At 46.1% G+C, this 13679-nt stretch overlaps 1 protein-coding gene across 2 annotated transcripts in view; it reads right to left on the bottom strand.

Annotated features, from left to right (window-relative positions):
• The window catches only part of TELO2 (telomere maintenance 2), an 890041-nt gene that overhangs the window by 801108 nt on the left and 75254 nt on the right, over positions 1 to 13679 (bottom strand). For both annotated transcript variants that reach the window (XM_069646967.1, XM_069646968.1), the window contains exon 5: positions 7942 to 8089. In XM_069646967.1, the coding sequence (XP_069503068.1) occupies positions 7942 to 8089 (148 nt within the window). The remainder of the gene's footprint in view (positions 1 to 7941; positions 8090 to 13679) is intronic.

The following is a 13679-nucleotide window of genomic DNA, read 5'->3' as shown; positions in this document are numbered from 1 at the left end:
GCCCTTCTGAAACTCTTGGAGGATAGTAAGGAAAAGAAACATCAGCCACCATACATGGAACAGGCAAGCACAGTGGTGATTTCAATGAGGGAAAAACCCTTCACGTACCACAAAAATTGATGACCCCTTAATGCCTACTAAGCAGAAGAGATCAAAATACTTGCCATAAAATTGGCAGACAGACGGTTGGTGGAAAGGGAACAGTTGGTCTACTTGGAACAGTAAGGGTTTATGACTGGGACAAGAACAAGTCAATTTCTGAAGGCTCCACAACACTGTAATCTACGGAACAAAAGGATGGGCCAGTAGTGATCCTCACTATGTGGAACAGTACTTTGATACCGTGGCACACGCGATTATAGGGAGCAGGGGAATGTTCCATGTAATTTGGGAAAACATCTGGTCCAGAGTTTTCACCGTTCAATACTGCTTTTGTATTGGTGAACCCTTGGCAAAAGTGAAGGGAAATCCGGGTCAATCAGGGAGTCTGATCAGGAAAGGGTGACAAAGCATGGCTGCCCCTCTACTGTTTGCTACTGAACCTCTAGCTAGATGGATATATGATATGGCATGTATAACGCGCCTGTACACAAGTGTTTCGAGGCACGACAAAACAATGCTGGGCAAACAAAGGGAGGACAAAACAACAATCTTACTAGGCCTTGTGTGATTCAGATTGCACAAGCACAGGGAAGAAGTGCAAAGGGGGGGATGGAGAAGTGCAGGTAATCAAAAGTGCAGCCAGCGTGTGATTCAGTGCAAGTAATCAGAAAGTGCAACCAACAGGTGGCTCAAAGTACAGAGAGAGGGGACTGTAGGGTGACAGATACCGACCACAAGTGCTGGGGGAGCCAAGAGGCAGTGCGAGGCGCAACTGGACAGGAAGGGACCTGGGCCCATGTTCAGAGGGTGGCCAGTGCGTGGAACAGACGGGGCATCAGCAGGGGAGAGGAAGAGAGAAAGCGGAAGCGAAGAGGAAGGTCTTGAGTTGCTTCCTGTACCGAAGATGGTTCTGCTCAAGTTTAAGAGAGGCACGGAGGCTGTTCAAGAGGGAGGCTAACTGAAGAAACAGATCTGCCCCCAACTCTCTGCTTGGAAAAACGACTGACTCTCAGAGAGTTGGAAGTGGATGAGGAAAGAGCTCGAGAAGGGAGATGTTTAGGAAGAGCGAGTTGGAAGAACGAGTTGGAGGTAGTGTGGTCCCAGGCCCCAGAAAGCCTTGTGGACAATGCCGAGGGTCTTGAACTTGATCCTTGCCGCCACTGGGAGCCAATTAAGAGATTTCACAACTGGAGAGATACGATCCCTGGGCTTGAGGCCAAGGACAAGATTGAAGTCCTGTTCTGGATAAGTTGTAGAGGACGGAGAGTAGAGGCAGGAAGATTTAGAAAAAGGCTGTTGCAGTAGTCCATTCTAGAGAGGACCAGAGCTCTGGAGACAGTGAGCTTCTGGGGGAAGGTGAGGAAAGGAAGAATACCTCTGAGGAGGTGCATCTGATAGTTTGACTTCTTAGGGACGTTGGAGATATGAGGAGAGACCCCAAGGTTCTTAGCCTCACAGGTAGGAGCAAGAAGAGGGCCCAGAGTCGGCGGCCAGAGAGAGGAAAGGAGGGAGCTGGTGTTCCGATGAGTAGGATCAGCATCTTACTGGCATTAAGGCAGAGATCATTGGCGGCACACCACTCCTGAATTGCAGACAGAGAGTCTGGAATAAGAGAAGGAGTAGAGACAGCCGAGGGGAGCCTGAAAGCGAGCTGGGTGTCATCCGCATAACACAAAGTTGGAGCAGAGAGCAGCAATGTGGTGGGCAAGAGGTGCCATGTATTGGTTGAACAGCGAGGGAGAAAGGTTAGACCCCTGGGGAACACCACAGGTAGAGAGAGATAGAAGAGAGGAAGGACCCCACTTGGACTTGAGAGGGTCAGTGAGTGAGAAAAGGGGTCAGCCAGGCCAGTGGCTGATCAGTGATACCCAGGTTATCACGGTGGGGATTGAGCAGGATGGAATGGTTGACTGTATCAAAAGCAGAAGAAAGATTGAGGAGCATGAGGAGAGAAGGAAGGTTGGAATCAAGGTTAAAGAGTAGGTCTTCCCAGATGTCAGGAGAGCAGTTTGTTTTCTTCTGGCCGCTCAGAAGCCAGACTGATGGGCAAGACAACCAACAGATTCAGTGTGAAGGTTAAGCTGGGAGATGGCCAGCTTTTCCAAGAGTTGACCAGGAAAGGAGTGATAGAGATTGGGCGATAGTTAGCTGGAGATGAAAGATCGGCAGAGGGCTTCTTTAAGAGGGGGCGCACAAGGGAGTGTCGATCTGGCAATGCTAGCATTCTACAGGCAGAACACAAATCAACCTAGCTGTGTGCTATGCAAGCATGCAAGCCTAATGAGCGAATTAACTTTAAAGCTAGTCAATCTAGTAGTGATACCATTACACAGGACACGCAGTGAGTCAATCTATCTCTGTGCTTTGAAAGCATGAAAGTCTGATGAGTTAATTAGGCTGGATGCTGGCTTTGTAAAACAGCATACAGAGCTATAGAACTGTAATGCAGGCCACAATATGAGTGAATCTAGCTATATGCTTGGTAGGCGTGTAAAGCAATTGACCTTAGCTGATGTACTCATCATATAGGCCGAACACAGTCAACTATGCAGATGTTATGCAGTAAAATAGAATAAGTTAATATAGGTATGTGTTGAGTAGTCTAACCCGATACAATGAGTAGCTATCTGTTTGGTATACAGGAGAACACAAACATCAGTGCAACGGTCACGCAGACAGGCACAATATGTCAGTTTAGCTTTGCAATTGCTATGTAAACAGTCCAATGATTCAAACTCATTATGTTTTTTTGTATGCAGTAAACACAATGATCCGACCTACCTATTTTCTAAGTAAGCAAATGTACAATACAGCTATGTAAACTATTACGCAGTTGAGAAGAGAGTCAACTGAGCCATGTGCTAGGAACTAAAAGCTAATACAATGAGTTAAACTAGCTATTTGTTTGGAAAGCAGGAAAACACAAAAAGCTATGTAATTATTATGCAGGCATGTAAACTGTGTCAATTTAGCTTTGCAATGATCATGCATACAGCCAAATGATTCAAACACAATGTATTTTGTATGCATCCAAACACAATGATCAAATCTAGCTATGTTCTAGGTCAGGGGGGGTCTGCAACCTTTGGCTCTCCAGATGTTTTGGACAACAAATCCCATCAGCCTTAGACAGCATAGCCTATGGTGAGGGATCATGAGAGTTGTAGTCCAAAACATCTGCAGAGCCACAGGTTATAGTCCCTTGTTCTAGGTATACATGCATACAACTGAGCTATGTAGACTGTAATGCAGTTGAGCATTGAATCAATCTTGCTATGTGCTCGATATGCATGACCTAATATACTGTGCTATACACTCGTTGTGGCGGCACACATAATGACTAAATCTAGCTAAAAGCTAGGTATGCAGGGAAACATAGAGCTATGGAATGTATTTTTTAGTTTATTTATTTTTAATTTTTTTTAAATTATTTTAAACAACACGTCAAACATAACCAACATTTAGGACATTGCCATTAATATGCATCTTGTCTTACATTTATATTTGCGTTTTACAGTCCTCCCTCCCTCCCCCTTAACTTGAGCCCCTAATTCAATGCCTTAACATTCGTTGCTTAGGGTTTATCGCCATTATTATTTTCGGGTGTGTCATCTTCACTAGATTCAGCCTCGGGAAGTCCCGACATCCTGGTTATCATTTGCCTCCATGCCACCAGGGGCCTTGTTTCCTCCTCCCCTCCCCTGCTGACTGCTTGATACCATGCCATCGTCTCTGCCTCTGCCCACTTTAGGAGGTCGTTCCACCACACCTCTAGCCTAGGTCTATGGGCTGCTTTCCAGCCCATAGCTATTCTCCGTTTGGCCAGTATGTACGCCAGGTCTTTCAATTTGCTAATGTGTTTTGAATTACGTGGTCTAGCAAATCCCCCTAACATGCATGCCCATGCTGATTCCACCTCCAGCCTAATCCTCCTCTGGGCCAAGCGCTGTTCAACCTCCACCCAGAACCTTCCCACCTCCGGGCATGCCCAGAACATTTGAATCATCCCGGCATCCACATCCCCGCACTTGGGGCATTTCTGTGTCCCTGTGTTTCCAAACCTGGCGATTCTGCTCGGGCTCATATGTGCCCTGTGGGTGATGTACAGCTGGATCTGCTGCAGCCGCGCATTCCGAGACACTTTCTTGTGGTACCTCTGGGCTCCCTCCCATTGCCCATCCTGCATAGGTTCTCCCACCTCCTCCTCCCACTCCTGCCTCAACTGGAGCAGCTCCTTGCCTACTCTGGACATCAGTAATTCGTATATTCGGGAAATTTCGTGCCCGCCCTCCTAGATATCGTACATCGTTTCAATGGCAGCGTCGGGTTGTTCTATCAATACTGCCACGGGCCACTTCCTTTCTATTCGTTTAATCATTCTGGTATATGTTATGTGTTGTTCTGGGTGTACCTCGGTGCTTTCCACTATCTTTTGAAAATCTAGTGCCTCCCCTTCCTGACATATGTCCCCGAGCGTCACCAGGCCCGTCGGTTCCCAGTATTTACGGATCCCTTTTACCATTTGCGTGTCCTCGCTGCATAGCACAACCAGGGGCACCTGCGGAGAGCACGGGGACAGGTTTCTCAGCGCCTGGCACATTTTGTGCCATACCTTCCAGCCTAGTTCTAGCAATCTCGCTCGTCCCTGCATCTCTGGTTTAGGCAGCCATATGAGCTCCCTTAGGAAGTATGGGGTGCAGTCCTTACTTAGCAGTCTGGATTCTGCTGTCTCTTCTCCTGATAGCCATCTGGCCACATACTGAAGCTACCGTGCCAGGTGATATATCTCGAAATTCGGCACGTTTATGCCCCCCCTATCATACAGATTCTGCAGCTTCTATAGAGCCACCCTGTTTCAGGAGTTATGCCATATGAAGCCCCAGCATAAGCTCTGGAGCTTCGTGAAAAAACGTTTTGGGAGCATGTATGGAATATTTGTGAAGAAGTGTAACAGTCTGGACAGGACCACCATCTTGAGCAAGGCCGCCCTACCCACCATGGCCAGGGGGGGGGGGTTTCGGCCAAAACCCCATGCTATTCTTGATGCCCTCCACAACCTTCTCTATGTTATGTTTATATTCATCTGCTGCCTTATGATATATTTCAATCCCCAGGTATCTAAATGTTTTGGGCTGCCAGGGTATTTGCAAGACGGGCAGGTCTCTCGATGGGGACCCTCTGTATCTCCCCAGGGGGAACATGCTGGATTTTTTAGGGTTTACTGGTATGCCGGTGAGGGTTTCGTAATGTTTCATCACTTCTAGGACATACTGCACATTTTCTTCAGGGTAGCGCAAGTATAGCAACATATCGTCGGCGTATGATATCAGATGCGGTCCCCTCTTCGTGAGGATGCCTATCTCCCCATATTGTTGTCTAAGGCAGATTGCTAATGGTTCTAGTGCCAGTATATATAGCATGGGGGACCAGGGGCAGCCCTGCCTTGTGCCTCTGCTAAATTGCCATTTGTCAGAGATTATCGGGCCCGTTTTGACCCTAGTTACTGGGGAGCTGTATACCACCTTTACCCACCTCAGATACCCAGGACCTATCCCATATTCTTTTAGGGCCGCTATCAACCAAGGCCACCTCACGGAGTGGAATGCTTTTATTGCATCCAGCGAAACTATTGCCATTTCACCGAGCTCGCCCTCGGAGCTATGGAATGGTTATGCAATTGAGCAGTGAGTCAATATGGCTATGTGCTTGTATGCAGACACATAAAAATGAGGAGTCGATCTTGCTGTGTGTTATGCAGGCAGGCACGCACAATGAGTTAATCTATGTGCAAGGTATGCTAGTAAAACACACAAAGTTAATCCAGCGATGTGCTTGGTATACAGGCATACAACTTAGCTAATCAACTGTTACGCAGTCCACCAAAATGGGGCCATCTACCTATGTGCGAGGTGTTCAAGTATACAGATGAGCTATGCAAATGCTATGCTAGCAAACACAATGGGTCAATCTAGCTAGATGCTAGGTATGCAGAGTGGGCTATGCAGCTGTAATGCAGGTAGAACAATTCAGTAATCTTGCTAGGTTCTAAAGCTACTGGAAGTACAGACAATTGGTGTAGATATGCAAAACTAGGCTGGTATCCCAGTGTAATTTTTAGACTAAAGGAGATAATATGTAGATTTGCATTACTCCGCCTAAAGTTAAGAAGCAAGACTATTGGTGCCATGCATGGGGTACAGCTGCAATACCAGGGCTAGCGTAACTGAGAGCCTTGTGAACTAGGCACCAGAGACTGGTGAAAGCAAAAGCTAAAGGCCCAAAGAAAGCCGACAGCCAAGAGCAAGACAAGTGATTTGCTAGCCGGGAGCCATGGTCCTGGGTCTGTAGGGACTGGCAAGCCCACCAAAGAGAACACGTAAGATTTGCTTGTGATCAGTGTCAGAGACAAGAAAGACAAGCTTGCTATGAACAATAGTACAGAGGCCAATGGGACTGTCAAGCATACAAAAGAAAATATATCAGACTTATCAAAGGAGCCAAAAGAATATCAGAATGTATGCTGTTGGCCATTTACTTTGACAAAAAATATTTAATTCGGGGAAGTAAATATATATGGTTTTTAAGGGTTATGGAGTATGGAGGGTTGGGATGGTAGTCGGGATGGGGAGAGGCGGATGTGTGGAGAGAAACCATAACAAAATTCAAAGTATTTTTTGATAGAATAAATTACCACAGAGTAATTTACTTAGGCAAACCAACATACAACAAATTAGAGATTGTGCAACTCCAATTGGAAAACTCAAAACCCATTAAAGGCATCAGAGAACCTCTGTCTTGTGTTGACCTTGTGTTCTGTCAAAGAAAGGAGTAATGAGATTATTCACATTAATAACCAATGAATGGGCGGAGAAAATGTGAAGAAGGTCTGGGTAGGAAGAGTAGGAAGCCCTGGCTCTACCGAAGAAGCAAGCAATTAACACTACAATCCTCTTTCTCCAATTCAGATGTTTACACAAAATGCATTACATAAAATAGGCAGAACCAAATCTGAGAATTGTTCAAGAGGTGACAACGAAAAGAGGAACCTATTACACATGTCAAGCAGTTTTGTGAAACTGAAAATCTTTTGAGAGTTGATCAGGTAATCATTGTTTTAGGTAGGTGCATGGCTAATACACATGGAACTTAAGCACACCTTTTGGGGGAATGTCTGGCAGTGCAGATATGCAACAAAACCATAGGCCAATCCTGCCCATGAAATTCACAGTAGCCCAAAGGAACATCTTGGTTAAGTAGAGAAGTCCAGGGCTACCCTCAATGATGACAGGGGAGATGGGCATGGACTGATGGGCAATATTTTAAAGTATGAGGTTTGAGAACAAAGGGTTTGGTAAAACATGCATGGGGGAAATGTCTGAGACATGGGAAAGATCAGGTGATGGGCGTTCAACAAATTGTTATAAAGTGAGTAAAGGTATGACCGGACAGAGTCCAGTAAGGTCAAGAACAGAGACTAGAATTATCTAAATCTTTTACAGAGTATAATAATGCATTAGACACATGCTGCATGCAAAGTAGTCACTATCCTGTGTTGCTGTTAAAAAATGAAATTAAAACAGATGATAAAATAAAGGAAAGCTTATCATGGTAGTCAGTCACTGAAAAGGCTTTGCAGTAGCACATGCTATAGGGATATACAGCAGGAACACTATGTGTAAGGGTATGCTGTAGGGGAAGATGCTGGCTGTGGTGGGCAGTGTCGGTGTGCTGCTATTACGGCAGTGTAGAAATGTGGTAGGCAACATATAATAGTTTGCTGGAACGCAAAAGTGGGACATGCAGGGTTAATTCACAGAATGTTCTCATTTGCTTTCTTACCCAGGTGCTATCTGGACTAATCCTGTAACAACTGTTTCCATCCAACGTTCTGGCACTGCCTCTAGCAGTCGCCAGCAGATCCTCTGCCAGATACAGTCAGACTCCGTGAGATCCACAAGACGGGGGATTAGACAATTCAGAACTTCATCTGAAGATCACAAAACACAAAGAAAGTTTGTCAGCAGTGCCCTGTAACAAAATGTATATTTAAAATGTAATTCCGACGAATAGACCAGTGCAAGGGTGCAGAAGTAAGACTCTGACACGGAGGGGTCATAGTGATTGCTATAAACATTTATTCAAGGGTAAAAAGGAAAGGAAAACCCTATCTCGCCGTAATTCTAAGAGGTGTCCCCTGCCTCAACTGAAATAACTAGTGTTAGAATGTCCAAAGCAAAAGTCCCAAAGTCCAGTGTCAAAAACCTAACTCTGTACCTTATACTCTAAACTAACTTAATCAAAGGAGAGGTCTTCTTGGTCCAGAGGAATGACTTCCTTCCCCTGGACAAAAGGCAGTTATTGTGTTGTTAGGATTTTCCCAATTTGGTTTCAGCCACTCCGTAGCTGTTGGGAGGGGAAAGTCTCCTTTACCCCAGCCTTCCTCAGGCTTAAAACGTAGTTCCTTGGAGTCCCAGATCCTGGTTGCCAGCTCTGGATTCCTCTCACTGTGTACTGCACTGGAGAAGAACAGTCTGGATGCACTACGCAAGCTGTAGTGCGTCCCTGGTTGGCAGACCTTGTTCCCGCTCACCAGATACTGCGACGAAGAAGAGTAGCCTGGATGCACTCCCTGGGCTGTAGTGGGTCCCTGACCCTGGTGAGCAGACCTGTTTACCTCTCAACAGGTACTGCAATGAAGAAGAGTAGCATGGATGCACTTCCCAGGCTCTGGTGGCCCATACAGACTTGGCTCACTAACGCGTTAAGTACTGTATGAAGTGGCCATTAACTTCCAGTTCCCTTTATTTGTGTGCAAGTCCCAGACTCGCTATTCCGGCCTTAGTTTTCCTTTCTGTGGGCTTGGTTCACTCTCCTGCCAAGATTTAGTACAAGTCCATGTACCTCTTTGCTGGTCTCCCAATGCATTAGGGTCCCAGACCCCCCCACTTTCTCAGCTTTTCGATTCGTGCCACCAACTCCTTGAGCCTTCAGCGCCTTCTCAGCTACCCGCGTATCTTGTGGTGTGGTCTGCGTGAGCGTCGGCTTCCTTGAGGTAGCTGGACTCGTTTGCAAATCTCCAGTAACTTCCTGGAGTTTCCCTTGATTTTTGGCAGCTCCGATGTCTTCTTTCTGTCTAGGACAGCGTGGTCTTGCACTCTCGCGCTTCCCGGGTCTCTGGTGCGCACTGTCCTCGTATCCTGGACCAGCCTCGGACTCTCTCGCCTCGTTCTCTGTGTCCCGAGTGTTAGGGAGAATTCTCTGTAAAGGATAATTTCCCAAACCTAGTAAGTCCCCCAGCAGCTTTGCTGGATTTTTGGGGTTTATTTTTTTCTCCTGCTGAGAGTGAGACTCTTTCTCCCACTCTTAGGCATGATTTGAGAATGTCCTTTAACTATGTAATGTGTTTTATGGGATATGGGGTCTTTTATTCCATAGGGCTTCATGTGTTTTTGGTATGTGTGTTACACAGCACCCTCAGTTCAGTAACACAAGGGTGTCATAGTGACCCCCAAACATAGATTCCATTCCCAGGGCATGTAAATTCACCATTGCTTTACTAGTCTTAAATTGTGAACAGAACCAGTACAAATTCTGTGGAAGTACTGGTAGGGGTAATTCGATTGCCCCTGGGTCTGTTTTCCAAGCGGGCACTGTCCAGACCACCCTTGTCGAGTTTCTGGCTGGTGGCAGTGGATACCACGCGAAATATTCCAACGGAATATTTCCTATGGGATTTTCCCATTCATTTTAAACGCACCCCTTTTTGGTGCAATGTTAAAGATACCGCTGGGTCATTTATTTAATATTTATTCCCCGGTTGGGTCTTTTTGCCAGGACTCGGTTTTAAAATGGCGTTTGTGTTCGCCTCTGAAACTCTAACCCAAGTCGAGCCCTTTGTTCCACTTTTTGGCGGGCTTCTCCACAGAAGCCCTCCAAATGGTGCCACTCTGTCTGGGGTCAACAGGATGTGTTGGAGGGGGATTAGGCACCCTGGACTGTGATGCCTTGGCAACTCAAGTCGCACTCTTGTGTGACTGGCCCAGTGGTGAGCCACCCGGCTCACCACTTAGCATGTTTGAGTGACAGCTAGGCTGATGAATGGGGGTTTTGCTGCATAAAAGCAGGGCTTTGGGGACTGGAACTTCAGAAGTCGCCACAGGACCTAAAGAATCCGAAGAGGGGAGAAGCTGAGCCATCTACGACGACACCACTGGTGGAGCGCTGCTGTACGAAACTCACCACTTTCCCGACAACAGAGGAGATCTTCTTCCAGGAGAGTCTTCTTCCCTTTGAGCTGGTGGAACCAACCAGTTTGCCTTTTTCGCCTTCCTGGATCGTCTCGTGGTCGAATCGCCTGTGCCAAGCACCCCGGCGGCCGGATAGCCACGCTTCACCACTACTGCAAATAAAAGGGTAGTACCTTTTAACCGGGAAACTCCGCAGCTGGTTTCTTCCCTGGCAGTGCAACGACCTCCAGCTTTCCTCCACGTCGAGATCTTCTCTTCCCCTGGACGAAGCCCCGACTTGCACCCGCTGCGAGGAAAAACTGTCCCCGCTGGAGCTTTCTCACCATTTCAGGTACTGTGTCCTGCCTGGTCTCCCTTGCAACAGACTGTCTAAGGTGTCCCGTAAATCTTTGACTCTCTATCCTGGGGTGACCTTGGACCTGCTAACATTACCTTTCTTACTTGATCCAACCTCTTTTGACTTTTCTGCAAAGACTTTGAGTGCATTTCCACTGTGTGATCTTGGGCACATTCCGCCTTGCTCTCTCCAAGAGTGGGCCTGGCCTATGAACTTTTTGCTCTACAGTAGACCCTGCCTTTCTTGACTTGCTGTGGTTTCTTAAAAGTGGTGGTACTGTGTGTTTTTCCTATTTCTGCCTTTTCTCTCCCTTTTTAAACAAATTATTGGAGTGCCATCTACGGTTACGCGCTCACCTCTGTTTTGCTAAATAAGTGGTGTCTTAACCTAGACTTGTCGAATAATTAACTAGGGAGGTGTATGTACTTCTAGTGACTGAACTTGCTTGACATATTAGTGCCAATGTATTTTTACAAGTGTGTATTTAAATAAATAATTATATACTTTTATACCAAAGCTCTGGTCAGTGTTTGCTTGTGCTACTGTATTTTTAGCCCTATTTATACTCTATATACTGCCTAACTCGTCTTGAGAGAAGTCCGACTGCTCAGCCACAGCTACCAGGTAAATCTGGCTGGTGCGGACGGCTACCAATTGGATTTAACTCCTGTAGTCTTAAACATTTTGCAGTGGTCCCTAAGGGAACTGCACAGGTTTCTGCCTAACACCGGTCAGCATCTGCCTGCACGTCGGGCCCGTATTGGCTCTCACGGTTCCTCCATGGAGGGCCTGATGGCGTGTCAAGTCCCTCTTCAGTTTTTATCTTGTTTCTTCCAATCAATTGTCGAGAACCACTATACTGGTAAAAAAAAGTGGTTCTGATGGTTATTCGGTATTGCTCTGCACTTCTTCCTTGTCTCAGCACTAAATGAGCGCTGAAGTGGTAACTCATTAAGGATCGTCCTTGTCTAAGAACTCTCTACCTGGACGGCTTTAGAAAAGTACATAGGTTAGGAGGGTAGGATTGAAGAGGAAGGAGGTGAAGGAAAGGTGGGGTAATTGTGGGAAGGGGTTATAGGGTCATGTAATTGGTGGGAATACAGTGTTCTTCCAATGTGGTCGTCACTGGTCCCAAAGGGGGATTCCCCTAAATGAAATCCACCTGCTGAGTGCCACCACCAGGGGGACTATCAGGTAGCTGCCTCACAACCCTGGCCTCATGGGAAGGGGCCCCTGCTTCGGAAGCAGGGATGACATTCTGGGATTTGTCACATCAGCTAAAAGTAATTAAGTCAAGTTTTAGAGCTAAGAGATGAATGAGGGTTCCTAACACAATTAAGATTTAAGGCCTTCAAAACTGCCTCAAGTACAAACCTACTTTCTGCACATTCCATGCACACTCTCCAAGGACCGCCATTACTAAGTTGTTGCCATTACGCTAACAGGGAGAAGAGCTCATTCTTTCTGACTACATATTTCCCTGCACTCCTACCACTCATGTGCCAGTTTCCTCATTCTCCCCATCACTCCTACAGAGCGTAACATTTATATCTGTCAATTTACTTAGGGGCATTTATTCCCTGACAAGTATTTCTTAGGACCAAGGGCTGATGTGATTAGGTGCAACAGGGGCAAATGTGTATATATATTTTTCCATCAGCAGTCAGTAAGAAACAGTGTTGTTGCTGCAGCAAAAGAACTCCCGGTTGGGTCATGACGCTTCCTCTAGATCCCGCAAGCACAAAGGTGCACACATGGACCTAGCAAACACTATCAGTAATTTCAAATTGTTAGCTCACTTACTAACAATTTCTTTATGTTTCAATCTTTTTATTATATCTTTTATCGGTAAGACGTGCACAGGAAAAACGAGTCTTAGGGGGCATGAAAACAATCAACACAAGTGGTTTGAACTTCCATTTTACATAATAAAAGACCAACACAAATATTGTCTCAAAGACCTTCTGTACCTAACAGCAGAGAGTTAAATGAAGGCAGATTAAAGGTGGGTAGGGGCTTAGTGAGGCATAACAAGCTTCACTCATCATAGAATTATTTTGTAGTAACCAAGCTCAGTTCATTTATGCTACACAAAAGAATGAGGGGCAGGAACGTATCAGAAGGAGTACAGCTATGACAATACCGCAGGCAAGTGCAAAATACAACCAGGCCATATGATGTTTAACTCCTGTTTTATATTGTCCCCTTTTTAATGCCCTCATGAAAAGTTTGAGCACACTCAGGGCCTGATTAAGAGGTCTGTGTGAAAATGGAAATGTGTTGTTCCAAGCCGGAACACCACATTTCTTAACTGCACCATATTCTGACAGGGAAAGAATGTGGTGCAGGTACATGAAAGCCTTGCTTCTGCATGAGCCTGATTTACGGCTGGACAACTGCCCTACTAACCATGCGGAATGCAGGGCAGCCACATGGTGGGTGCCCTCCAATATTTCCACCCACCTCAGAATGTTGGTGCAGCAAACTTGTGGGGAGAATGTCGGCTTTCCACACACTTTTAATCACAAACTCAGAATTAGGCCCTCAATCTGAGAAAACACAAAACGTTTGCCTTGATGTTGAACCTACAGTCTTGCTGGCTGCTGACTGAGGAGAAAATGTTCAGGGCAGAACGTTCCTCTTCATCTCGAGAAGAACCCTATTTGTACAAGGTTTCAATGCCAAGGTATATGAGAGGAAACATATTGTATTCTCTTTGCAACAATCTCCTTCTGGAAAGCGGCCTGGAGTACTTTGCCACACTCGGAGACTCCAAGAAGAGAGATAATTACAGTGCCTCCAGGACTCAGCTAAACCAGCCGTGGTGGCATTTCCCCAATCCAGAACACCCACTTTTGTGATGAGACAAAAAGGGTGAGCTAATAATAATGGATATCCTGCTTTAATCTTAGTGTCGATTTGGGCCATTTTCAGTTTGGTTTCCCTCTGAAAGCTAAGAGCGCTTGCCATTAATACATGTGGCAGGAAAAGGA

This window comes from Ambystoma mexicanum, chromosome 2q, assembly GCF_040938575.1.
Source record: "Ambystoma mexicanum isolate Mex_15411 chromosome 2q, UKY_AmexF1_1, whole genome shotgun sequence".
Taxonomy (NCBI): Eukaryota; Metazoa; Chordata; class Amphibia; order Caudata; family Ambystomatidae; genus Ambystoma; species Ambystoma mexicanum.
Note: the sequence above shows the minus strand (reverse complement) of the source record. Positions and strands in the feature narration are given on the sequence as shown.